This window comes from Parus major, chromosome 19, assembly GCF_001522545.3.
Source record: "Parus major isolate Abel chromosome 19, Parus_major1.1, whole genome shotgun sequence".
In the NCBI taxonomy this organism is placed as follows: domain Eukaryota; kingdom Metazoa; phylum Chordata; class Aves; order Passeriformes; family Paridae; genus Parus; species Parus major.
This window is the reverse complement of record NC_031787.1, coordinates 4,424,780-4,451,568: the sequence shown is the minus strand read 5'-3', so window position 1 is coordinate 4,451,568 and position 26,789 is coordinate 4,424,780. Positions and strand designations below refer to the sequence as shown.

General features: G+C 43.7%; 2 protein-coding genes across 6 annotated transcripts; one reads left to right on the top strand and one right to left on the bottom strand.

Annotated features, from left to right (window-relative positions):
* Positions 1-533: 533 nt before the first annotated feature.
* Positions 534-3,705, bottom strand: MRPS17 (mitochondrial ribosomal protein S17). 3 transcript variants are annotated; one of them, XM_015646352.2, is made up of 3 exons: positions 3,605-3,705; positions 2,245-2,391; positions 534-1,271 (listed from the first exon to the last, which is right to left on the bottom strand). In XM_015646352.2, the coding sequence occupies exons 2-3, from the start codon at positions 2,365-2,367 to the stop codon at positions 981-983; spliced, it is 414 nt and encodes a 137-aa protein (XP_015501838.1). In that variant the 5' UTR covers positions 2,368-2,391; positions 3,605-3,705; the 3' UTR covers positions 534-980. The 3 variants fall into 3 exon arrangements, with proteins under 3 accessions (XP_015501838.1, XP_015501839.1, XP_015501840.1); XM_015646353.3 differs by lacking the exon at positions 3,605-3,705 and adding an exon at positions 2,974-3,524; XM_015646354.2 differs by lacking the exon at positions 3,605-3,705 and adding an exon at positions 2,730-2,953.
* Positions 3,706-3,730: 25 nt separating this feature from the next.
* Positions 3,731-25,903, top strand: LOC107212746 (merlin-like). Of its 3 annotated transcripts, XM_033518951.1 has the most exons (20): positions 3,792-4,006; positions 5,550-5,559; positions 8,381-8,621; positions 9,762-9,879; positions 11,487-11,612; positions 11,971-12,093; positions 14,492-14,575; positions 15,528-15,596; positions 15,809-15,891; positions 16,539-16,614; positions 17,047-17,184; positions 18,805-18,879; positions 19,219-19,332; positions 19,720-19,842; positions 20,352-20,569; positions 21,424-21,526; positions 22,170-22,297; positions 22,830-22,980; positions 23,665-23,874; positions 24,822-25,903. In XM_033518951.1, the coding sequence occupies exons 3-20, from the start codon at positions 8,614-8,616 to the stop codon at positions 24,855-24,857; spliced, it is 1,983 nt and encodes a 660-aa protein (XP_033374842.1). In that variant the 5' UTR covers positions 3,792-4,006; positions 5,550-5,559; positions 8,381-8,613; the 3' UTR covers positions 24,858-25,903. The 3 variants fall into 3 exon arrangements, with proteins under 3 accessions (XP_015501826.1, XP_033374842.1, XP_015501825.1); XM_015646340.3 differs by lacking the exons at positions 3,792-4,006; positions 5,550-5,559 and adding an exon at positions 3,731-3,781; XM_015646339.3 differs by lacking the exon at positions 3,792-4,006 and having other exon boundaries at positions 5,041-5,559.
* Positions 25,904-26,789: the final 886 nt, after the last annotated feature.

Here is a 26,789-nt window from a genome sequence, read left to right as displayed (position 1 = left end):
TCTCATATCCCACTCTCCCCTCCCACACTGCCAAATTTTGAGGCAGATGCCCTTTTAGATCCGAAGTCAGGAACATGAGGCTGCTGCAACAGCTGCAGGCTCTCAGCTTGCTGTATGCCCTGGAGGAGAGGACATGAGATCCCCAGAGCTGCACCAGGATAAAGTCATCTTTCATCACTAACTGCTCTGGCCTTTAGCTCCACATTAAAGCATGCAGCAAACCAGACCCTCCATCTCCCCAGAATGTGTTATTTTAATTAGCTTTTCCTGATGAGACTAAATCTAATCACCTTGATTTTTACTTTTTGGCTTTGTGTTCTCATCAGTTTCCCTGTCCTGCTGGCAGCTCAAAGACATCCAGCTCTCCCAGAACGAAATCCTGCCTTTGGACAGGTGACAGAACCAAGCACACTAAGCTGCCCAAAGCTTTGATTCTCACCTCTCTGCCACTATAAAGGCAAAGGGCTGTGTTTTTGTTAGAGTTTGGAAGTCAGAAGGCACTGTAAGAGGAAATAAGGACACAAGCATGCAGCTAGTTTTAAAATTCTACACTTCCTTTCAAAAGCTTTAATAGCAACATCTCCAGTAACCCTACAAACCACAAAAGACTGCCTGAAATACAGAACAATCAAATAATATAATGACCCTCTCAGCAAAATTAAACATCACACAGTTGTAGTCTTGTCTTAACACAGAGGGGTCATTCCAGGAGGGCAGCTGCCTTTGGGAACAGTCACTGGGGCAGAACTACAGGCAACAAAATGAAGTATGAACGCTAAACTTGCATTTTTCTCTGTATTTTCACTTGAAGCTCCAGGTGCCCATCAATCTGCAACATCTCTTCGCATAAGCAACTACATTTACTATTTATTTTGACTACAAATTTCACTGAAACATTTAACATAACACAGCAGGGCCTCAAACATCCCTGACAGAAAGAGACAAAAGCTGGAAGCCCTCTGCTTAAAATATTTCCCCCACTATTTGTCTGTTGAACAAACTTTAAGTTCCTGAAGTTTCTCACTTAGATAGGTAGTATCTGCCTCGGTCAGATTTTCTGAATCTGACAGGTTTTCCAGGAATCTGGTTCCTGCACAGGGCTTTCCTGTGATGGGATCTATGACATTGCCAACCTTGAACACAATTTCAGCCAGTTCGTGTTTGACGTGTTTGCTCCTTCGCTCGGGCAGAGCTTTCAGAAGAACAATGTCTCCAACAACACACTGCTGCAGTGGGTCATGGGCAAAATAGGTTTTTCTTTTGTTAAAGAACTGTAAAAGGAACAAAAAGAATAAAAACAAAAAAAAAAGAAACTTTGGCATTATATTTCAAAGTAATGCGATGGGTTAATATATAATATCAGATAAATAAATTACACTAAAGCCTTATTTTTCTTTTAAAGTGAGATTCTGTTTGGATCATGAAGAGAAATGCAACTGTGCACTCTACAGGTTCTCCACAGAAAGCACAGCACTGCCCTTCCCAATCTCTTGTCAGGATAGTGGTGCCAACTGAGCCTGGAGGAGATGGGGAAGAAAAAGCTCTGAAATCTGTATTTTGAATTTTTATATGTGAGAGTTTTCTTGCTAAAATATTTTTTTTTTTCACATAAAAAGTTTAGTTTTTTTTGTTGTAACAGTAGAATTCAGAAGCCTTTAAGAAATAAATTAGGTTAAGAAATAAATAAAGGTTCTACTGGATAAAATATTGAAATGGGTTCCACAAGACCCATTTTCCAATCCTTAACTTTCTGGTCACCAAAAGCAACTTATTCTACCTCCATGTACCACTGTTTCCCTATTTAAAATAGAGAAAATACCATTTTTAACCTTCTTGTTTGAAGTGCATTGACAAGGGATAAATCCAAGATCACAGTAATGTTACAATTACGCATACAAAAAAAAAGCAGCCATAAAATTTATTGTACAAGTGACTAATAAACTGTCGAGTCCCCAAAGCATACTCCACATCAACATGAAAAATTAAATCTAAGTGTGAAACAACAAAAGCTTACCTTCCCAAAAAGATCAAATGAAGTGCATTAACAAGGCACTTCAAAGAAATACATTTAGCAGGTAATTTGTAAGTCCTCACCACTCACTGCTTTTCATCCTTTGCAGTCATCCCCACAGCCAAATCCTTAAGCAGTTTGATTTGTAAAGAGCCTTTAAAACTTTTAAGAGTCAAATCAGCAGAACATTTCTCCACGAGATACAAAACCCACCAGGCAAGAGAAGTTGTTACCTTTAGCAAGTAGGGATCCAGCACCAGCCTTGTCACTCTCACTTTGGCAGTTTTCTGCATTTTGGTCCCAATTACTTTCCCCACTATCCATTTTGCATGGACAGCTCCACGTGGGACAGACATTGTTCAGTTATGGTCATGCAGTGCCTGGCAGCAAGAAAAGCAGATGTGTTATTGTAACAGAGTAAAAAAGTAACCTCTTTCTGATCAGTTCCAAAATTTTCCTTATTTTACAGTAATAGCTTCATTAGGCCATTTTGTTGGAAGAACAGTTCAAAATTCCATTTATTGCACAGTTTTTTTGACAATATAGAAACGATGTCACCGTGTCCTTTTATCAGTAAAAGTTACTTCAGGACAGCAGTAAAACTGGACAGAACAGCATGAGGATGACACCTTACCCCACAAAACCCCTTTGAATCACCCCAATTGTCACAAACACAATAGAGAGAAGTGTAGCTGTGGAAATTATTCATTTTACTCACACTCCAGAAGCTGTTTTGGCTGGAAACCTGTTCATCAGAACAGAGTGCACCCAAACAAGGGAGCAGCCTACAGCTTTTGTTCAGTTCATTTGTTTCTGTGCCTCTCATTATCAGCTAAGCTGATGAAACCTAAGGAAGATAATGAGCTTCTCAAGCCATGGATGACACATCAAAGAGCTGTCTGATCTACAGCACATATATTTGCTTTTGAGATCTTCCCTGCAAGTAAATTATATTCCATTACCTTATTTGGTTTAATTAGGGAGAGCTTTCTGTACCACTCTTGCAAGAGTCAGGGGAAAAACCAATAGAAGACTTGAATCGATATTAAAACTGATGGAGATTAATGACTATTTTCTGTTCCACTCAGATAAGTTGTTAAGCACAACCAACACCTGTGAATTCTCCATGCCCCTCAATTTGTAAGACGCTTGCTTTGATGTCGCAGCACATCAAAAGAAGAGTTTAGGGATACAGGGACACAGCCATGGGATGAAACGCTTCAGCAAATACTCGGGGGCAGCTTTTCCCACGCTTGACTCAGCTGTGGGCGCTCAGGGCTGGAAGGAGTCAGTGTAGGGGGCCCTCCTGTACCCCAGGGCTGAACACCCCACGCAGACACGCGTGTGCAAGCACAGGCAGCGGCAGGCAGGGATAAAGAAGGAATTAAAGCAGAGAAGGAGCCCTCAGCCCCCCCCACCGCGGCTCCCCACAGCGCTCCGCGCCAGGCCCTGCCCCGGAGCCGCCGTGCCGGCAGGGCCGCGCAGGCAGCGGGGCTCAGCCGGGCGGTTCATGCAGCACGCAGGGAGCAGCCCCGGCACAGGGGAGTCCCCACAGGCGAGCCCCCAGCCCCGGGGAGTCCCGACCCCTCTCACCGCCGCTACCGCCGCCGCGCCTCGGGGCCTTAAAGGTTCGGGCCCGGAACGGGCGGCGCTGAGCACGGAAGCGCCGCGCGGCGGGAAGGGGCGGGGCCAGGGAGGGGCGGGGCCAGAGGAGGGCGGGGTTTCCCGGGGTATTTAAAGGCGCAGACGGCCGCTCTCCCCTCAGACGCGGTAAGGGAGAAATGAGGGGGTGTGGCGGTGTGAATAAATTATTAAAGTTGGAAGAGATTCTCTAAAAGCTCTTTTAAGATCCTTTAAGGATGTTGGAGGCTCTCGAGGAGAAGCCTTAAGAGGAGTGGCTGAGGTCACTTGGTTTGTTCATCTTGGAGAAGATGAGACTGAGGTTAAACCTTGTTGTGGTCCTCACTATTCTTGTGAGGGGAAGAGGTGGGGCAGGTACTAATCTCTTCTGTCTCGTGTGATAAAGCTCGAGGAAAGGGCTGGAGCTGAGTCAAGGGAGGTTTATGTTGGATATCAGGGAAAGCTTTTTCACCCAGAGCATAGTGGAGCACTGGAACAGGCTCCTCAGTGCAGTGGTTGTGGCACCAAACCTGACCGAGCTCAAGAACTCGGATACATGGTGGGATTCCTGGGATGCTCTGTGCACTGTCAGGAGTTGGACCTGATGTTCCTGATGTGTCTGTTCTAACTCAAGCTATTCTGTCATTCTTTGATTGTCAAGTCCAACTGTGTATCCAGCCCTGCCCCTATAATCCCAAACCACATCACCCAGAACCTGATGTTTCCAGGGATGGTAACTCCTCACACCTCCCTGGGCCTTGACCACCCACACAGGGAAAACATTTTTTCTAATATCTAATCTGAATCTCCCATCTCAGTTTAAGGCTGTTTTTTCTTCTCACTGCAAGCACAGTAGAAAAGAGTGACTGTACCTCACCACAACGGGCTCTCAGGTAATTGTGGGGAGTGATGAGGTTCCTCCCTGAGCCTTCTCTTCTAAACAAACTCAGTGTGCTGAGGGACCCCTTTACATGGAATTTTGGGGCTGGAGCTGACTCTAAGTGCAGCCTCTGACATTTCTGCACATCAACAAGTGTTGTGTTCTTCCCCCTGCTAAGTGATGGTCATAAATCTTGAAGGCTTTCCATATAAATCTGTAATAACTATAGCACATAGGGAGAGAGAGCTGTCTGGTCCTTGTTACCCATGACCTGGCAGATACTCACTTTCTGTAAATCTGTGTATAAAATAGAGGCTTAGCAAAAAACCCCAAACTACTTAGAAGCTGAATAATGGCAAAATTACTGGATTTTGAGATAATGTGCTCCTGGCCTTTCCCTGTGCCTTTTGGCTGAGGCCATCACTTTTTTTTTTTATTTAAATGTGCTCACTTACTACTTTCTGCTGGTACTTTGGCTGCTGCCCACTTTTGAGCCTTGTTCTCTTTTTGCTGTGGGTGTCCCATCATCTCTCACCGCAGGAAGAGGACAAGTAAGGAATCATATTTAATTAACAGTAAAGCTCCAGGCAGTTTTTCTTCTTAAGGTGGTTGATATGGGGAGAACAGGAGACACTGTTGGAATAGTTTGATCAGATACCATCCAAGGAGTTATTCAGAAATTCATTATCAACTTTTACAGCTTATCCAAGCCAAAACTCGTGGGTTGCTCTTATTTTAGTGCCTGGTTACTTGAATTTCAGAGCAGGGAAGTTGGGAGGAGCCCTGGTGCAGGCAGGAAATGGTTAAGAGCCGTTCCTATCACCTGGGAAAGCAATCCTTTGATTTTTCGGAGGGCGCTAACATGCTGCAGTTCATGGAAACAAAGGGAAGGAGATCAAGTAGAAAAGTTGTTCTTGGATTTTATTCTCAGTGGCAGAACTTGTGAGGGCTGGATATTGATGTCTGCGGGGAAAATACGGAGTTTTTGAATTAAAAGGTTTTTTTTTTTTCCCCCTTCTTATCGTCATTCAAAAAAAGGATCTGTGAGGTAAGTCTTGATTCCAACGGGTGACTTTAGATAACTTCTTTTTAGAGTGAGGGGTAAGAAAACCCTTTATCTTGCTGACCCATTTTTAAGCAGTGAATTCTTTGCTTAAATTGTTCCTCGGGCAGGGAGCACAGGCAGGAGCGTGAGTCAACAACTGCACAAAAAGCCCACGACGCTCGCCTGTGTTGTCTGCATTCAAATCGCTTGCATTAATTCCTGAGCTGGAGTATGGAAATTCAGGAACTGGGAGAAACATAATGAGTCAGGGGAATTTGCCACTCGGAGTTGCAGTAAATATTTCAGAGATGACACTCTTTCAAACTGTAGTAGTGGCTGTGTTAATGTGCTTTTGCAGTGGATGCTTCAAGCATCTTCTGTTGGTGGCTCTTAAAGTAATTCCCAAACCTTGTCTCTTGAATCCTCATCGCTCTCCCAAAGGTTTTGTATTTCCAGCTCCTGTGAGGACGATGCTGATCCCTAAGGGCAGATTCATTTTGGGGGTGTAAGAGAGGGGTCTCAATTGCTATTAATTCTTTGCTTGTCTGCACCCGAGTTCTCGCCTTAACAAGTGCTGCTGAATTTTGTGTGTGCGTGAAAACTTGATTTTTCACCCCAGCGTGGCTGCCCCAAGTGTGGTGGGTGGTGACAGCTGTCAGTGAGAGCCGGTGCCATGTGGAGGAAGTTTTTACACACCGTGGAGAAGCCTGCAAAACCCCATCCTTGGAAATGCTAAACTGGGAATAAATCGCACTCTCACTCTGGGGCAGCTTGTTCCTTGAGGTGTTTGTCTGCAAGGTGCTGAGTTCTGGTGGATTTATGGAGCTCGGTGTGTGTGTGTGTGTGGTGATGCTGATTTCACTTTTTTCTCCGTGATTGCCTGTGAGTGAGTGGTTTGTGCTGAGTGGGTTCCTCCCCACGTGGATCAAAGCAGAGTTGTGGCACAGATCAGCATCGCTGCTGCAACACTCACCTGGCCAGTTCTTCCTGCTCTTCCCAGCTCCCACTGCACCCCCGCGCTTTGCTCCTGCTTTCTCATTGTCCAGGATGGAGAACACTCAAATCCAGAGCTGCTGGGTGTCCCTCCTTTCATTTTAGGCATGAACAGAGAGTTGGGGCTGTTTTGTTCCTTCACATTTTATTCCCCATCGCTGCCTTTCTGTTCCCCTCCCCACACCAAGCTTTTATCATCTCCTTGTGCTTGTTCCCAGCTCCTGAACTCTCTGTTCCCAGATTCTGGCTGGGCAGGAATCTTTTATCACCCTGACCTATTTTGCATTCATGCTCTGATCCATCACATTTTGCTTCTTCTGGATCTCTGTGGCACCTGTAGGAATAAATCACTGGAGCTGGGTGTCAGGAACTCTGCCTTGGAGTGCTTGATTCCCAGTTAAAGGCTGTTGTCAGCAGGGATCTTGGGGAGGGATTACTTTTGCATTTACAAAAAAAAATTGCAAATCCAGTTTGTCTTTTTTTTTTTTTTTCAGCAAGATTTCTCTTACATGAAAAAGCTTTTTTTTTTTTGTAAAGTCTTGTCTGCTAAGTGCTCTTGCTTCTGTCGTCAGGATCTGACATTCCTTTCAGCTATTCAGTGTGAAAACCCTTTCCAATTTCTTTACCAGTGCTATTGATTAAAATGCAGTTTACTTTTCTGGGGAAAATTTGATATTCAAAAATGTCTTTTTGCTGTGAGTCAGAATGTACTTTTCCATGGAATAAAAATTCTGGAAAGAACAAAAAAAAATGCTATTGGAAATGTTGAACAAATTATATTGTCGTTTCAACCTGGTTATATAAGAAAAAAGAAATAACTTCAAAGTCCAAGTGAAAAGCTCTGGTATTTTTCTCATATTTTGAGAAAATTAGTGCATTTTTCTCCAGCTGCTCAATTTTATCTGTTCAGAATTTTCCATATGAAACTCTGAGAATGTTCTGTACTGGCCCTAACTCCAAGTTCCTGTTTAACTCAGCTCACTGTTTCAGGTTACATATTAAAAATGAATTATGAAGCTTTTTTTCTCCTTAGTTTTCAGCCATTGATGTTTCTTCTAGAAACTAATAAAACTATTTCCAGTTTTGTGTCGAAATCTGTAGTTCTCAGGCTATAAAGGCTGTATCCAATGGCACAACTACAGTTCTGAGGAAAACTGGATGGAAAAGAGCTTTGGAATGCAACAGGTTAAAATTTAATTTTGCAGATTAGAGATCAAAAATTGTCTGTGGTAGTATGCTGCTGACTTGGATGCCCTTACATGGTGTTCTCCCTGTCAGTATTGCTGTGGCAATTTTGGGAGTTTTCAATATTCCCTTTTTCCTTTATTGAAAACTCTGCTGTGCTGAGTAGAAAGGACCTGAGCTCTGCTCAGCTGGGTGCACTGAGCTCCCTGAATTACAGAGGAAAGTTTGTGGCAAGGTCTGGTTTTCACTCTAAAACACAATCCCTGAGGAGAAAGGTACCCTGGGGGTGATGGGATTTGGGCTCTGCATGTGCCATTCCTTGGATTTCTCTGGTTTTTGGTGGTGTGGCCTCTCCTGGGCTGGTGGTGGGTGCTGCCAGAAGGGACCAGCATGAGGGGAGTCCTTTGAGGGTTTAGATCTCTCCAGTCTCGAGGACAATGCTGTCACATTGTTCTGGGGGAAGTTCAGAACGAGAAGTGTCACCCTGTGTTTTTCCAGCACCGTAATATCCTGATTATTCCTGAATTTTCCTCAGTCTTGCAGCTGCATTAAACCCATTATTCCTCGTCCTGAAGAGCAGCCATTATTACAATATCTCGCCACTCAGCCTTTCTCTGTTCTAACCAGTGCTTTCACCTTACCACAGATGATTTTCTAGCCCTTGGACCTCTCCTTTGGACTCTCTCCAGTTGTCTTCCCAGCTCCAGCAGTGGTGCCCCAAACCCAAACAGGACAGAAGCTCCACCAGAGCCAGCTGGAGGCAGAGGACTCCCCAAACTGGTCCCAGTGGTGTCAGAAGGATGAATTTCCTCCTGAGCTCATCTTCCCCGCTCTGAGTTGTCTCAATCACTCGTTCTCAGCTCTGCCTCTGATGTCCCTATGATTTGGTAACTATTTTATCTGTTCCCTGCCTCAAATTCCCTGTAATCTGTAAAGAAAAACTTCCAAATCTATTTCACCTCCTATTTAACTGTTGAAAATCTGTGGATGAGGGGCACAATGTAAGGGGAAAATCATTACATTTGCAAGCCAATTTGGAGCTCAGCAGAAAAAAAAAAGAGCAAAATATTTTATAAAATCCTGGAAAGTGCAGGCAAATGGAAATTTTCAGTTTAAACTGGAGCTTTATTTTGGAATTCCTCAAGGAGAGATTGGAATTTTGCCACACTGTAATAGTCTTAGATTGCAGGAAAGCAGGAATGCCTGAGTCTCTTGCCCTGTACAGTTCACAGATTCTCACTGTATTATACAAGTTTGACCTGTTAATTTTATAAAGTAAAAAGTAGGAAAAACCTTTACAGGCTGATTTCCTGTGCTCAGAAAGAAATGCCTGTGAACTGCCTGGAGCAGATCCACACCATCATTTAACTCCAGCTTTCAATATTTGGTTTCCACAAAACCCTTGTGCCTGTGGAAACAGCATCTCCTCAGTTCTTTGGGTGGAAAGAGGTGATTACATTTAGAATAGAAGATTTCTGATGGAATTTTCTGTCAGCTTCTGCAAAATTAAATTAATTTCACAAGAACTTCACAGGGAAAATTCCTGTTCTAAATAACTTTTATCATCATGAGTAAGTAGCACAAGAGAATGTGGTAAATTCAGCTGAATTTCTATGTGTATATTCTTGGTATTTATATAATTTCAGGGAGCTAAATTCTCATGTTATAAAGAAATCCAATAGCTTGGTTGCTGAAGGAGCCATAACTGATGGAAAAGGATTGTGTTGGATTTGACATCATAAAGTTCAGCTGCATTTTCTCGTCTTCTACTGAGTGGAGATGCTGCAGAGATCTTTGAGAAAGAGAATTTTATTTGTAATAGCCAAAATCTGAGAAAAGACAGCAATAACATTTTCTGAGCAGCTTAAAGGGGCAAGCTAATTTTAAAAGTTTTTCTTTCCACATCCCTATTAGACACAAAAAATGCATCTCTAAAGGTATTTATTCTGCCTGTTTGGACTCATCCTACTTTGGAATCTAGCCAAGAAAATGCTGCTGAATTTCCATCCCTCGATGTTTGATTTCAGGTGTGGCTGCCCTCATCAGCTGAAAAATATGTCCATCCGAGGCCTGAAGAAGAAACAACCAAAGACTTTTAAAGTCAGAATTATAACAGTGGATGCTGAGATGGAGTTCAGCTGTGAGGTGAGAGAGTCAGCAGATGCTGGGGAGTTGGGAAGTGCCCTTGGTATTAGCAAGAGATTTGAAAAATTCAGATGATCAACTCATGGATGGTCTTAAAACTGATCTGTTTTTTTAATAAATAATGGATTATTTAATCTCAGGTGTTGTTCTTCTCTAAATTCTATTCAGAATTTAAAGCTGTTTGCATTTGACTGACACAGCTAAATTAACACTAAACCTGCTTTCTTCAAAATCATTCCAAATGTTTGTGGGGATTCCTACTTCTCCATGAAATTATTATTTTTTTTTTTTTTTGGAACTGACACAACTCTTTAGGACACTTCTATCTTGGATAAACTGGTCAGAGCTGGTGCTAAGGTTTAATTATAAAATAATTTATAAACTGGTACTTTTGTTGATCTGGGACATTCTTTTCCAATTTGCCATTTCAGTTCTTTACCTGCAGTGGGTGTTTGGATCTCTGGGCAGGGGAGAAAAAAAGGATTGATGGAAAAGCTGGCAGTTCTATTAATTATGGCTATCTGATAAATTGATTAGGGAAATTATGAGTAGATAAAAAATAAATGATCAATTGCTAAATAAATTTGGCTGCACTATTGAAGGGACAGAACTGTCCCTGATTAATTAATTCCTAATCATCCAGCAAAAACAAGGCACACAGGTACTTTGGGGAGTTAAAAAACTCAGTTCTAATGGGACTGGCAGTTTTACAGAGACCTGACTGTTCTGTGAGCCATTTAATGTATTTTATTAGGTCCTTAAGAAACAGAATAGGTAAATCTTGCATGACTTGCTGCTCTGGAGTACTTGCAGGCAGTGCTGTGAAAATAAAGGATTTAGAAAATTTAATTTAGAGATCAGAGTCCTTGTTAACAAATCGTGTATTCCTTCTTTTGCTACCTCTCTTTTCTCCCCAGACACTGCTCTTTTGCTGGGATGATTTCCAGCTTTCCACTCAAATACTGCCTAAAAGTTCACTTTTTTTTTAACCATTCAGTTTTAGCAATTAGATAAAATCACCTTTCTGAAATGTGGTCAAATGGAAGAAACAGATGAGCAGCCTCTTTGGTGGAAGAAACAAGGCATCAGATGTGTGGGAATTTGGGACCTTGAATCAAAGTTTGCTCTCTGTGGCTGCTAAATTGAAATGAAAACATTTAGGAAGACTCATTTAAATCAGAATGGGGTAAAGGCTTGGCCTGGTGCCACTGAAATACCTGAGGGGTGTGAAAGGTGGATCTGCTCTCATTGTTCACCATTCCTACCCCACGTCCTGATTTGATTTCCCCTGGCTTTCTCTCAGTCTCTCCAATTTGTATAAAGCATTGAGTCAAAATTTTGGATAAATATTAATAGGGATTTGCCACATCCCAGGAAATCAATGGTACAATCCTCATTCCCTCAAGTTCTTGGTGGTTAAATGAGTCCAGCTGCTCTCTGGATGTGTCTGGAGAAGGAGAGGAGGTGGAACACAGCAACTCTGACACAGCTGCAAGAACATTGCATTAAAAACCTAATGGTGAAATAAGATTTCATAGGAGAAAGGGCTAAAATGGAGCAAATTCATTTAGGATATACATGATTTTCTTGATTTTTCTCTCTTTCAGATGAAGTGGAAGGGAAAGGATTTGTTTGACCTGGTGTGCCGAGCCCTTGGTTTGAGGGAGACTTGGTTCTTTGGCTTGCAGTACACAATTAAAGGAATGTGCACCTGGTTAAAGATGGACAAAAAGGTACAGGAGACAAAAATGGGTGGCAATTATTTACTCCATAAATATTGACTTTCTGCAGCACAGGAGCTAAAGGGATGTGTTCCATGACAACTCTGAATTTGACACGGTAGCTTTTTTTGAAGGCGAAAATAGGATTATTTGCTCTGATTGCTTCTATCCCATTTGACCTGGAGCATCCCACACTAATCACCACTGATTGCTGTTAGATTAAAGCTCAGAATTACCCTTCCCTCTAAAATATGGGAAGCCTGCTCTAAGTGGATTATTGCCTGCTTTCTGATTTTCCTTGGGAATATTACCGTGAGACACTCATGTATCCTTTTTGCTGCTGATTTGATTTTATTTTATCTGTAAACAGGTTTTAGATCAAGAAATCCCCAAAGAAGATCCCATTAGCTTCCATTTTTTGGCTAAATTCTATCCAGAGAAGGTAGAAGAGGAACTCTTACAGGAAATTACCCAGCATTTATTCTTCCTTCAGGTCAGGAACAGTTTTGAACCATGAATTCCTTCTGTATTTCCCCCAGTCCTTTTGCATTGTCTTTGATCTTGTTGGCAGCTTGGGATAATTTTGCTTGCTTCAGCTGTATCAAGAACTTTGTAGACATTATTTTTATGAAATACAAACATCTCTCCTGCCTGCTGTGGGTTTGTGTCCAGGTGAGCTGAATGTTTCATCTTCTGCAGGTTTTTGTGACAACACCCAGCAGTTTGGGGGATAATTCCAAACCTGAGCATTCCAGGCTTGTTTTTCTCCTTAATATGTGCTTAAAAAAATAGAAATTCATGCAAAGCTGAAACTTCTGGAAGAACTGTGAGGCTTTTGGGGAGGTCTTGTGCTGGAGGGCAAAACCTCTAAAACAAGGACTCCCTAAACCTTCATTTTGGATTGTAGGGATAAAAGATCATGGAATTTGATAGGCATTCTGAAATCCAGGTTTGTTCACCGGCAAGGCTTAAGAGGAGCAGAGCAGCAGACACCATTTGTACTCCATCAAAAAGCAGATGAAGGAGAACATTTTTGGAGCTTTATCAAAAATAAAGATGGATCAACCAGGAAAAGTTTCACAGCTGAGTTTGGGATGGTCACTTGCAATGTCTGCTACATCCAGCTTCTCTCCTGAGTTGCTGTGGAGTCCCTCTGGAAGTTTCAGCCTCTGGAATGTTGCTTTATTCCAGCAGGATGTGTCTGTGCAGGTAGCTGGGATATAAAGTCTGCAGCTGGAAATAAACCCAGTAAATTCCCTTTTCCCCTGAGGAAGATGTGCTATTGAAATAATGGGGGAATGCTGCAGCTCTGGTGCATAAACCCACCAGAACTTCATCCAGAACCTTTAACCACATGACAATTTATTTCTTCAGGTAATTTTGGAAAGGAATGAGAGCAGCAGAAGTCTTTTCCTACTCTTTTAATCTTGATTTTTCCACTTTCTTCTCTTTTCTCCTCGAACCTGCCTTAACTAGCAGATATGCAATTAGCAAATTCTTCTCATTCCAAAGTAGAAAAACAAGGCTGAAACAAATTGGAACTTGCAAAGTTTCCTGACTGTAAGAACTTCAGCTCACACCTGGATGCTAATAGGAAAAACATGTACAGACATCTGGATGCCTGAAGATTTCAGCTCTCCTGACTCTTCAGACCTTTGCAAATTAATGTGGCATAAATGCCTGAATAAATGTCAATGACTAAAGCTAAATATTGTCTGCTTAATGAGGTAATTTATTGCTTCTTCATGAAGTTTAACAAAAAGTCTTTGTAAAAACTGATAAGAAAAAAACCCCCAAGCAACACTGACACTTATAGTGGATTTATCCACATTGTTCTAAATTCTGGTGCATGATTTGCACAGTGGAGAATGAAAGCTGGAGCTTTCCAAATTGGAAGAAAAATCTTTTCATTCTTTCCATTTTAACGGCTTAGAAAGAATGTTCCCTGCACTGTAACTCAGCTTCACTGATTGTGCTCACCAGGGACTAAATTTAAAAGCCAAAACTTTCTTGGTGGTTCATTTCAGTTCCCAGCACTTACAGAGATGTGTTTGTAAACAGAACTTGTGCTAGATCAAGTCATTTTTCTATTTGGAAATGTCTAAGACTGTGAGCTATGCAAAATTTTGTCGTTGTCTTGTGCTTGTTCCTAAGCTAAATACACCTGAGAGGGGGATTTGGGAAGATTGATTTCCTCTTCCCTCTTTAGGTTTTCAAACAGAAATTGCACAACTGATTTAAAATCAAACAACACCTTACAAGCTTTTACACTTCTGCTCTTGGTAGCACCACAGGTTATTAAAATGAACAGAATGTTGAAAGACTCTTTAGCTCTGATTGTGCTTAGACCATTGCAAATGAATAAATTAAATGGTTTATTGTTCAGCTTCTCTTTTGAGGGTCTCCTTTATTCTCTCATTCTGGAATGCTGGAGAACATCTCTGATGGTTTTTATATGGCAGCTGCACAGCCCTGAGTCTGCTCTGCCTGGACCTGACCTCCAGAGCTCCCTCCCAACCTAAAATTTGATATCTAATGTGATGCAAAGCTGACTTTTCCAAAGCAGGCATTAAAAAAAAAAAAAGAAAAAAAGGATTGTTAAAAGAAATGAAGCACAGACAATAAAATTGATGTTTTATAGGGTATACTTTTATAGGACTCCTTATGTAAGTGTGTGGAGGGAGCTGACTGGCATTTTTGGTCTCATTAAATGCAATGCTAACTAAAGGCTTCCTGTGTTCCTGAATGCAAATTTCTTGTTGCTCTTATTAGCTCCTAAAGGTGATATTTGGTGCCAAGTTATAGTCTGGGCATGTCTGCTTTCGTTTCAAGCCTGACTTAAGTCCTGACTTTGAGCTTCTTGAACTTGCTCCCTTTTTCTGTTGCTTTAGGTTAAGAAGCAGATCCTGAATGAGGAAATCTATTGCTCACCAGAAGCTACAGTTTTACTGGCTTCTTATGCTGTTCAGGCCAAGGTTTGTGCATAGAAAATCTCTATTTTAATTGACTTTTTTTCTGGTTTAACCAACACATCTGCCTGGTGGTGTGTAAAACACAGCAGGATTAAAATTTGCTGGTAAAGTTGGTCATGCTGGGAGCTACAAGAAAAAAACCCCAACATTAAATGCTACTAACTGCTAAGGATTTTTTCCTATGCTTCTGCAATTTAGGGGGTTTATTTGGGCCTAACATTTTAGTTTAATCTTTCTCCAGGCTAGAATGATTTCCTGTTGTTTCAAAAATTATCATGGATACAGAATGTGCTCAAACCAGAGCTCACAATGGGAGGACACAAAGTTTCTTTTATGTCTCTCAAGAGCTCTGTTCCCTTCTTGCCACCAGGAGCCCGACATACACAGTTTAGGTGAACACAATTTAGCCTTGCTAAATTGTGTTCACCTAATTCCTCTGCTTCAGAGGGGGAATTCCTGGGAGATTCCTTCAGAGCTGGGGTTTTCCAGGTTGGGGACTGAAGGTTTTCCAGGTTGGGGACTGAAGGTTTTCCAGGTTGGGGACTGAAGGTTTTCCAGGTTGGGGACTGAAGGTTTTCCAGGTGGGGACTGAGGGTTTTCCAGGATAGGATTGGAAGTTTCCAGGTGGGGACTGANTTTCCAGGTGGGGACTGAGGGTTTTCCAGGATAGGATTGGAAGTTTCCAGGTGGGGACTGAAGGTTTTCCAGGATATGATTGAAGGTTTCCAGGTGGGGATTGATGTGTGAGTGGCTCAGTGGCTGTGTTGGAGCCATCTGCATGGCACAGGGGCTGGAAAGATCTTCCATGGACTGCTCAGATAAAGGGATGAGTGCAGGGGAACCAAAATAAAATCTGCCTCAAGCTTTCACTTCAAACTAAGCAAGGAACAACTCCCTCAACATTCTGCCTCTAACAAACACAAACATCTTTTTTTTTTGTTGTTTTTTGGGACAGTATGGTGACTACGACCCAAATTTCCACGAGCCAGGCTTTCTAGCCCATGATGAGCTGTTACCCAAAAGGGTGAGTCTTAATTTTATACAAAATCAAATCTTTGAATCTCCTCTTTGCAGCACAGAATCTTTGGATCTCCTCTTGCAGATATTGCCGGGGATTAATCAGAGCATTAAAAACTCTGCAAAATGACCAAGCTGTGAACTGCAGCTCTGCATTCAGAGAGGCAGAACTTGGATTTGGATCTTCACATGGGTCCAACCTCTTTCCTTCCCCTGCAGGTGCTCAGGCAGTACCAGCTGACAGCAGAGATGTGGGAGGAGAAGATCACTGCTTGGTATGCTGAGCACAGGGGTATTGCCAGGTAGGAAACCTTTCCATGGAAACCCCATACATTTATTTATGGGATTTGTTGTCTTCAGTGTAATTCAGCCCATCTGGAAATCCAATTAAACAATAAATAGGATCTGTTAGCACCCAAAAGCAGCTTTTCCTAATATTTGGGTTCTGTTTCTCTCTGTTCTGGAGGCTTCTTAGCATTATTTTTGTTGAATATTTCCCTCAAGATTTACTCATTTACCATGAAGGGAGAAGGAAAGTGGGTAGAGAGATTCTCACTCTTCTTTGGCCTTGGCTAAAAGCTCTGTCCAAGACTCATTTCTCAATGAACTCTATTTCCTGAAGGAAATATATTCATGGAAAACAATGGAAGGATGGTTTTCCAAGACATGGAGTGGCAAAACTAACACAAGGATAAGACTTTTAATGAATTTTAATGAAGACTACACTATCCATGAGTCATCTTTTGAAATAGGAGCAACTTTACTGCCTTTATTCTGTCCAGATGCTGTTTTTATTATCTTTTTTTCTATTATTGAGAGCAAGATGGCAAAACTAAAGTAAGTTTGTACAAAGGGCCAGATTGCCTGTTCTTTTCTAAGTGAGAAATGGAGAGTCAGCCTGGAGAGAAAGACTGGAAAGGCATTTCATAATCATGGCTTTATTCTCCAGGGACGAAGCTGAGATGAACTACCTGAAAATTGCCCAAGACTTGGAAATGTATGGTGTCAATTATTTCCCAATTGCTGTAAGTGCCTTATTTTAGCAGTTTTCACTTGCTGCAGATAATGGTGCTGTCCTTTTAAAATCCTCCAGGGATTTTGGAACTGGGACTCCTGATTTCTGCTTTTCCCTGCTGCTGGTTTTGTTCTGACTTGGTTTTCTTGCCTGCTAAATGAGCAGGCGAATAAAACAGTTAAGATTAATATTTTACAACCTGACAAAAGTTTTGAGTAACTCCAGGTATGGAACAGGAAGGAGAAATAGTTTGAGCTGCTATAAGCAGCCTAGAGGACTGAGTTTATTATTGCCAATGACAGCATTCATAATACTTTATATAAACACCAATTTCCCCAAATGCAAATAAATATAAATATATTAAAATACATGTTTCTTGTCTGTGGTTGTTTAATATCACCAAAAATGGCATTTACTGATCTCTCTTGTTTTTTTTTTTTAGCAAAATAAAAACCACACAGATCTCCTGCTTGGAGTTGATGCCAAAGGTATTCACATCTACAGCATTAATAACAGGTTCTCCCCCAATAAATCCTTTGAGTGGAGCTCTATCAGAAACATTTCCTGTAGTGAGAAAGAGGTATGATGGCTTTGATATATTATTCTTTTTCCATGGGCATGGGTGTGGACTGGGATTCTTGGAACAGGCTGAAAGCTTCCTCTGTTGAAATAATTTTGGGGGAGAAGGGGAAAATCCTGGGGAGCTTTGTTACAGAACTAAAAATAACAGCCCTGCCTTGCAGATGAGCTCGAAACCTCGGTTCCCCGAGGCTGCTCTGAGCTCTGACTGTTCTGGCTCCTTCCCTGCTGCTTGGCCTTTGCAAAACAAATGTGTTGATCTCTGAAAAAGACAGATATTATGAATGCCACCGTGCCTGGTTTCCTCAGTTATCCCAGCAGGAATTCCATGATCCATAAAACCTTAATGCTGTTTGCACATGCAGAAGCTGAGGCTTGGAGCCCAGTGGCAAGAGGAGACATGCAGGGAGATATTAATGGTTTTCTGCCTCACTTCTGCCAGTTTGTTGGGACATGATTTCATTCCCCACCACTGCAATTTCACTGTGAAACCCAGCTTTTACTTCTAGAAAGTGAAGAAGTGGGAAAAATATCTTTTCAGTTCAAATCATGGGCTGCATGGAAGGCTATAATCAGAAAAAACAAACTACAGTGGTACTGGAATACATGGAATTTGTCAGCCAAAGGGCAGCACAGCCTGTTCCATTTTCTCTGGGCCTTTTGGAAAATGGCCCACAGAAAATTGAGATCTAAAACTGAGATGAGATTTTAGACTCATGTCTATTAAATCCAAGGGGAATACAGGTTTGCTACCTCCAAAACTGTTTTGATGTCATCAAACATCCCCTGAGATCTGTGAATAAACTGCTTTACCTCCCTGTTGGGAGGAAATTGGGCAGCCCTGTGTTTAAGCTTCGCTTTGTTCAGTGACACATCACAGCCTTGCTCCTCAAAAGGCAGCCAGTCATTACCTAGAGGGTGAAAGGAGCTCTAGGACATTATGGTCCTGGTGACTCAGATGCCCTGGAATTATACAGGAATTACCTTGGAAATGAATTAGAGGAATAGACTGCCAGGGAACCTCTGAGGCTCAGAAAACAGGGCCTTAAAATAAAACCAGCATATTTTGTTCTGCAGCCAAACAGAGCAGAAGGTATGGAGTGAAGCACTGAGCTGGCAGCAGGAAAACCCTGCCTGGCCTCTGGGAACAGCTTGGGACTGAAGAAGTGAGGAAGTCTCCAGGACTTTCACCTGCTGCTCTAAAGAACAAGTCCCTAGGCCCTTGACACATGTGCTTACCCCTTCAATTGTTGCTGTTCTGAGAGGTGTTGGACATTTCCCTGGCTTTCAGGCCATGCCTGCTTCTAGGGATTGCTGCTGCGTCCTGTTCTCCAGGACTGGTTCAGCCAGGGCTTCTTCCAGAGCTCTGGGGACAGTGGGCAGTGCACAGGTGGCATCAGGAAAACCCCCATCCACACTGGCACTGGGGGTTGATCCTCCAACACATCCTGATTCTATGGAGAAAAACAGTTTGACATCACTCTGCCTCTATTTGTGGCATAAATCACTGCTTCCCCAGAGAGAAGTGGAGATGAGCTCGAGTTTGCATTGGTTTTAATAGTTTCAACTTATTTTCTTCCTCACTGTGCTTCCTTTTTTTTTTTTCCTTTTGCCTTTGTAGTTAACTATTAAACCCCTTGACAAAAAAGCAGAAGTCTTCAAGTTCTTTTCCTCTCAGCTCAAAGTGAACAAACTGGTGAGTGAACTGCTTTCCTGTTTTAAAGCTGACTGAGAAAGATTGTTTGTAAACAAAATTGTCATCTTGGGATCTCAGCTGAGATCAGCCCGTGTAATTCAGGAAAACGGGATCAGAGGGAGGTGAAGGACAGAAGGAATTTCTCATCCTGTTACAAACTTGACCTGAACTGTTGTGTGCCTGGCTATGATGAGCCTGCCCTGGGTGCTGATTTTCTTGGAGCTGCCAGCACTTGTGCTGAAGTCAAAATTGTCCTGTGAGGCCAGCGTGGGCCTCTTTGTCCCTCTGGCAGGGGCACAAGTCCATCAAAATCCCATTTGTTTTGCCTTTCCCATCCAGATTTTCCAGTTGTGCATTGGAAACCACGACCTATTCATGAGGAGGAGAAAAGTGGACTCCATAGAGATCCAGCAAATGAAAGCACAAGCCAGGGAAGAAAAAGCTAGAAAAAAGGTAGATTCTTCCTGCTCCTCTGTTGTTGCAAAAAGTGATTATTATTCCATCTGTGCCCTTGCTGCTCCTGTATTCCATCAATGTGTGTGTGGGAGGTGAGGAGGTGCAGCAGGACTGGATGAGGGAACAGCTCTGTGGCATCTGAGGTCAGAGGTGTTTGTGTGGAGAGGTGATCCCAAAGATTTGGGGCACAGAACAGATCAATCCAAGGGCTCTCCCAGCAGTCTGAAATAACCAGGAGTGCCTGACTGAGGAGTTCAGGCAGCTTCAGCATCTCTGCTGAGCATCCCAGCTGGAGAGCAGCCCCTTCTGCATTTGATGCATTTCACTCAGGCCCAGGTGAGATTCTGCTGCAATCCCACCAACTATTGCTCATCCTGCTTCCAGATGGAGAACCAGAGGCTGGCCAGGGAGAAGCAGCTTCGAGAAGAAGCTGAGAGAGCCAAAGAAGAGCTGGAAAGGCGCCTTTTCCAGCTGGAAGATGAAGCCAGGCAGGCCAATGAGGCCCTGGTGAGTTAAACTGAATATTCTTGTGCTTGATGGGCTTTGTTGGTTTGGAAGCAGGAATTTTTGGACACCAGGAATTGTAGCTCAGACAATACTGGAGAGTTTCTGATCACTGGTGGAAAGGGCATGCAGGAATCCCTGGGAAAACCCTGATCTGCCATGATCTGGGAGCCATTCCCTCCCTGCATTTGGCTCACAGTGTTCTCTTCAGGCTAAGATGGGGGGAAAGGAAACAATCTTGGAGTTGAAATTGGGAGAAGGAGGCAACTGAAGGAGCTGACTTCAGCTTTGTCCAGCTGTAAGATTTTTCTCCTTGCTTTGTGGAGATTTTTCTCCTGCTTTACAGGAAATTCTGGAGCAGAGAAGATCATTAGACCCTGAAATTGTGTCTGAGTTTTATTTAAGAAATAATTTTATCATTTGATCTCTTGCTAAAAGATGTCTCCTGCCTACCTGCAGGGGTGGTTTAGTAGGTTCTAGGCAAGGAACTAAGAGAAATTCTTTCTCCTCAGCTCCGATCCCAGGAAGCAGCAGAGCTGCTGGCTGAGAAAGCCCAGATTGCAGAAGAAGAAGCCAAGCTGCTGGCCCAGAATGCTGCAGAGGCTGAGCAGGAACGCCAGAGGCTGGAGATCACAGCTCTGAAAAGCAAGGAGGAGAAGCGGCAGATGGAGCAGAAGATGCGGGAGGCGGAGCTGATCGCAGTGAAGCTGGTGAAGGAGTCTGACAGGAGGTGGGGTTGGCTTCCCTGGCCCTGTGTGCTCTCAGCTGGGCTGCAGAGAGTGCTGCTTTCCTCAGAGCCGAGCCCAGGACGGGGGAATTATTCCTTCAAGTGGCACTTCAGAGGGTCTGAGCCTCCTTGTGCCTTGTTTATTCCACCTGGATGCTGTTGTTGTATTGCAGGTCAAGTTTACAGAGGATCAGATGCAAAACTGTAGAGATATTTAGCAAGAAAGATCCAGAATCCAAAAGCATCTTCTGTTTAGTGTTATCAAATGAGCACTGGCTACATATCTAAATTTACTCTTTATACCTGTGGGATATGAAGCTGTTTTCATTCATTAGTGAATTAGCCAAGTGAATGGTCTCTTGTTTCCCTTTCAGATCTTTAAGAAATGGAAAACCAGGTAAACTCATGTGGAATATGAACCACTCTGAGTGTTTGCATGTTCCCTGAACATGCAGAGCAAGCCAGTGTTGACAGAGGATTTTTAACCCTATTATTAAGAAATCCTTCTACTTGTTTTAGGATACTGCCAAGAAACTTGTCAAAATAAAGAGAAACCTCTCCCCACCTCAGGGAGGATCTCTGATGGCCTGGAGAGAGAATCTGTATCAGCAGGTTGTAACTGAGCCCATGGAAATTTGGGGTAGGAAAACCATGTTAATTCAGCCACTGTGTGCAGGAGTGTCTCTGGTCTCTGTCCTGCTGTGCCTGCTCAGTTCTCCATGTGAGCATCCTCACACGAGTGCCTTGGTGTAAAGATACCACAGTAGTGGACTTGTTCTCTGGAAGTTAGAGAGCTCTGAAATCCATGTGTTGGTTGGAAACCTTCAGCCTCTCCCCTCAGGATGTTTCTGTTCCAGAGCCAAGGAAGCAGAGCACCTGAAACAAGACCTGCACGAAGCCCGGGAGGCCGAGCGCAAAGCGAAGCAGAAGCTCTTAGACATAACCAGGCTTAATTATCCTGTAAGTTCTGCTCCACTGGGCACCACTTCATCTTCAGGGATGGTCAGGTGCTGACATTTGTATAGCCCCCATCAAGCTGAGTGGTGGCATGGCTGCATCCAGCTGGGGGACAAAGTGGTGTGGAAAAGCAGTGCAGTGAGGATGGAAGTTGGGTTTGTTCAGGATGGTGAGAAAGGCAAGGCAAAAGTTAAAACCAGAACTGGTGATGGACTCGGGGAGCAGAGGCTGTGTTGCCTTCATGCCTAACTCGTGCTGCCATTTCAGCCTGGCAGTTTTTTGTGGCACAAATGGCTGTGCTGAGCCAGCTGTGTCATCCTGGCACATCCATCTGTCTTTAGGCAAAGCAGGGGAAGTTGTCCCCAGTGAGACGGCACTGCTGAACTTCTGTGGCCCAACTCCCTCTTCTGCTCCAGCCCTGCCTAGGCTGGGTTTCCATTCTCTGCTGGAACAGAAACACTGCAGCCAGGATAAATCTCTGCTCTTGGATCTGTGGGTTGTGGGCTTCAGCTGGGTGCAGAGGAAGGGCTGCAGGAGCATTTGTGTGTCTCAGAAACTTAGCTCAATGTGGCATTCTTGCAGAACTGAGGAGATAAATCCCAAATCAGTCCATCAGAGCTGACAGTGCTTGTGTTGCCTCTTCCAGCACATGGCCAAGTACCCCCAGTACTCCCCAGGGGACAGCAGAGACACCAACTTTGACAAAGGATCCATCAAGCTGGATTTGAAGGACATCGACCTCAAGAGACTGTCCTTTGAGATAGAGAGAGAGAGGTACCAGCATGCCTGTGGTGCAGATGAATGAGAAAGGCAATGAAATCTTTGGGAATCACAATTCATCTTTTAATAATTTGGGATGTGCATGTGACAGGATGCCTTTTACTGAGCTGGTGTGGGTGATGTGTGTGTCAGACTGGCTCTTCACACAAGGGAAGGGGTTTTTGGTGGCATCAAGCCATGATAAATCCAGAACCTTCTTTCTTGGGGAGGGACAAAGCCCATTTTCCCACAGCACGTGGGAGGACAGAAGTTTCCCTCTAGTGCTAAAGTGTGGAATTGCTGGGAGCTGATCCCTCAGACATCCTTCAGTCTGGAAGGAAATGCTTGGTAAAAAGTTAGGCAGCAAAAAGGAAAGAAGTGAACCCCCTTATTGCTGGGTCAGGGGAGCCAGGCTGGCATTGCCAGAGTTCATTTTATTTACAAAACCTAAAATGAAATGTAAAGCAACTCTCCTCCTTCCACAAACACCTGTTCTTGGGTTAAATTGTGCCACCCTAAACTTTTTGTCTGCAACGTGTGGATCCAGGCTGGACTACTTGGAAAAGAGCAGGAAATTTGAAGATCGACTGAAAGAACTGAAGTCTGAAATTCATGCCCTGAAACTGGAGGAAAAACAGGCTGGGCTTTACAGCCATTGGAATGAAGTCCTGGGCTCCTTGGATCGCTCCTTAGGAAGTGTAAGAACCCTAAATCCCTGCCCCTTTCTCCAGCATGAACCCTAAAATGGAGCAGTGTGGATGTGCCAAAGGGAGCTGCTGTGTTCTAGTCCAAGCCTTATTACCCTTGGTGATAAAATATTAGAAACATGAACACTTTTAGGGGAAAATTCATGTCAAAACAAAATCTTAAGGCCTTTTTCCTGCATTGAATACCAGGACCATCAGCAAAAATAATCATCATATTTTTTATGATTACGAAATCACAATCAGGGTTTAAGGTCTTGGAGCAAATGAAATTGTGACTAATACATTTAAATGTGGTTTCTTACAATTTGCATCACATTCTCCTTCATGTGCTTTGTGGTTGCTGAAAGTCATAAAAGCCTTGGTGTATTTTTTTTTTTTTTGAAGGCAATGAGGAACTAGACCCAGGTTTTTGTCATAAGTTGCTTGTTATTTAAATAAACTCTTCAACTTCTTCCTGAAGCAGGGCAGGAATAGGGCTGGCTTTGTCTGCAGGTTGTTCCTCATGTAGCAAAAATGGCTCTGAGTCAATGGTTTTTTAGAGACAGGAGGGAGGCTGGAAAAATGATGAGGAAAGATGGCTTTTATTTTCTGACTACTCATCCGATGTTCTTTTTGGCTTAGTGAGTGTTGATACAGAGAGGGCATTAAATTTCCATGTGCTCTGTTCTTTTAAAGGCCCCATCATGGATGAAAACCTTCGAAACTGGAGATTCATTGGATGTAAATCTTCAAAGACCTTTCCCTGCTTACTTGTTAAACACTGCAAGCAGCTGGCCCTGCACCAACAAAACTCAGCACACGGTGCCCGTGGAGAAATCATCTTCCCAAGCCAATTCCTTGGCTGCCAGCAGTGTGGGCACAGGAAGCAGAAAACAGATTATAAAGGTAATCAGGTTGCTAAGTAAATTCCTAAATGTTGTCTGAAAGTTGAGGGTTCTGAGAGGGTGGCTGCCTGTAGGGACCTGGTTTGTCCTGCTCTGTCCCAGCCTCACAGCTGACAAGGCTTTTGCAGGATTTTGGAGCCCCTGGTGCTGGCACATCATTTGGGAGTGTTTATAACTCGAGGCTGCCTGTTTTTTCTCACTTCTGAGCTAAGCAGGAGTGCAGAGCTGTAAGCCTTGGTAAATGAAGCAGAGATGTCTGTACACAGTAGGAGGATCTGTGTTAAATTTTATTTGTACCAGCCAGACTTGGAAATGAGAAATGTGCTCCCAGGTACAGAGAGCTTAAAACATACTGTGCCTGTCTTCTGCTTTTAAAAGGCAGGGAGGAAGAGACAAATAAATACCCAGGCTCCCAACAGCTCTGTTCTCTTCCATGTGCTCCCTGTCAAAGAGGCCTGAAGAGCAATGAGCTGGGTGTCAGGAGAAAAAAACCTGCTTTGAAATGTCACTGGACTGGAGAATGAAGAAGAGCTGTGAGGAAATGTGGTCTGGAACAGAGGGAAGGAAATCAGCTGTCTGTAGGCAATGCTAATTGGGCAAGGTATTGGGAATGAGGAAAGCCTGATGGATTTGCTGTGTTTTATCCAAACAAAACTGGAGGGGTTTAGGATCAATTAAAAGCTCCTGAATACAACATTCAATACCTCCTTGAGGGTTGGTGTGCTTAGAACTAAAGGACACAGCTGAGGGAGCAGCTCTTTCTGAGACAACAGAAGCAACTTTTAAGACTAAACTCAGGGGTGAGTTGTTAATATTTGTTTAAAGAAGGAAGAAAAAGCTGTTGCAGAGCGTCTTGCAAAAGGCTCCAGAGTTGGAGGAAAGGAAGACCCAGACCAAAGGGAATTGCTGTGAGCCAGCACTAATTCCCCCTCTTTGATTTGCCTGCAGGTTCAGCAGCATGACTCAGATGTGATCTACATTTGAAGTCCCTCATTTCCTTGCCAGCCTGGTGGGACTGGTGGCTTTTTTACCTCTGTGGGGACACTTGGGCAGCTCTGGCTGCTGCCAAGTGTGAGAGACAAGGCAGTGTGGATCCAGAGCTGCCATCCAGCTCCCAGGCAGGGGACATCAGCTGGGAATGCCACACGTGCCCCCAGTGTGGCTGGGAGCAGTTCAGACCCAGAGGAAATGTTGTTTACTACTTGTGCACTTTGGAAGGAACACTTCACACTTTGCTAAAACCCTTCCTCCCCCTGGTGTTTCACACACCTAGAGCTCTCCTGCTGGAGGAAGCATGTGAGGCAGCAAGTGCCCAGGAGGTGTTTGGGATGAGAAAACAGAACACAAGCTTGGTGCTTATCTCCACAACAGACTAATTGTGGTTTTGGTCCAGTCCCTGGGACACGACTCCCACAGAGCTGCTCGATGTTTTTAGCGTTTGCCTGCCAAATATTTTCCTTCTCCTCCCCAAACATTTCTTGGTTCACTTAATTGATTTGCATTTCTCTGTGAGAAATCTCAGCTTTTAATTCCAGATGCAGAAGTGGACATCTTCAAATACCTCCCATTCCTGGGGGAATCCTTTGTTTGGAATGCAAAGCTTCTGTTCTTCCAGTCCCTGACTAGATCAAGCACTTTCTGCTCGAGCAAACTTTGCATACATTAACTGCCTTCCCACTTCTGTGCAACACAGCTCCCAAATTAGACAAAGACAAAAGATGCTGTTGGTGTCTGCTAAAGTGGGACTCGTTTCTGGTGGAGAGGTGCATGCAGCAAAGTGCCTGCCTCATTAGTAAAACCCCCTTGCATTTTCTGGTTTTGTGTGTGTTTGAGTGTCTGCTTCTCCATAAGACTTCACTCTGAGGACTTCTGGGGAGGCAGACAACATTAATGACATAAAGCAGGAGCCCAGCTGAACTTGTGATGTGTGATGTAAAAATGGGTGGTAATGTTCAATGTCTTGTTCTAACAGCTAAGATTAAAGAAAGAAACAGGTTCAATAAAAAGCTTCAATTTCCATTTGCTTTGAAGGGAGTGCAGTGTCAATATTCCTCCAGCATTAACGAGGCAGGTTTGGAGAACAAACACCCAGATCTCCTCTGTACACATCTGCAGCAGGCTGAGCACAGAGGGGGATGGCAGCTGCCTGTGGAGAGGGACAGGAGTGCCCTGCAGGGCTGTCCTGGCTGCTCCCAGCCCTGGGAGCATTTGCTGCCTTGGCTGGGTGGCTTGGGCTGAGTTCATTCTCTCCCAGCTCAATCTGGCACGAGATGTTTGCAGAATATTGGCTGTTACACACAATTTCTGAGCTGTCTGCAGAAGCCTGGTGTGTGTGAGAGGGAGAAGCTGTTGGAGATGCCAGAATGATGAGGCAGATACTGTCGTGGTCCCAAGGCCGGGGAGGGGGCACTGGCCAGGATTTGGGACAGTGAACCATCTCCTGTATTAGCCAGGAAACGCTGCAGCAGCTTTGGATGTGGCATTCTCGGATTTGAGCGTGAGGAGAAATACTGGGATTCCCCTGCTTCTTCTTTTCCTGTTCCCTCTTTTCTTCTGGCATGTGTCTTCCCACAGCCAGCTGAGCTTGTACCCTCATCCTTCACACGTGCTGGGCCTTCCTTCTGCTCTTGTGAGGAGACCTGCTCCATGTGCACCTTTGATTTATTTCTTTAGTCCTGTAAATCCCAGTGAAGAAAAGGACAAGCTGAAATATAAAACCTGCCTTTACCTGCTGTGTCCTTGCTGGGCATTGCTCCTGTGCAGCACCACGTTCCTGCAGGCTGGGATGGCTGTTTGAGGCTTTGGGATGGGGCAGGAGGAGCTGGGAGCTTTTTAGGTGGAGAAAGAGGAGCTGGGATCTGCTGGGAGCTTTTTAGGTGGAGAAAGAGGAGCTGGGATCTGCTGGGAGTTTTTTAG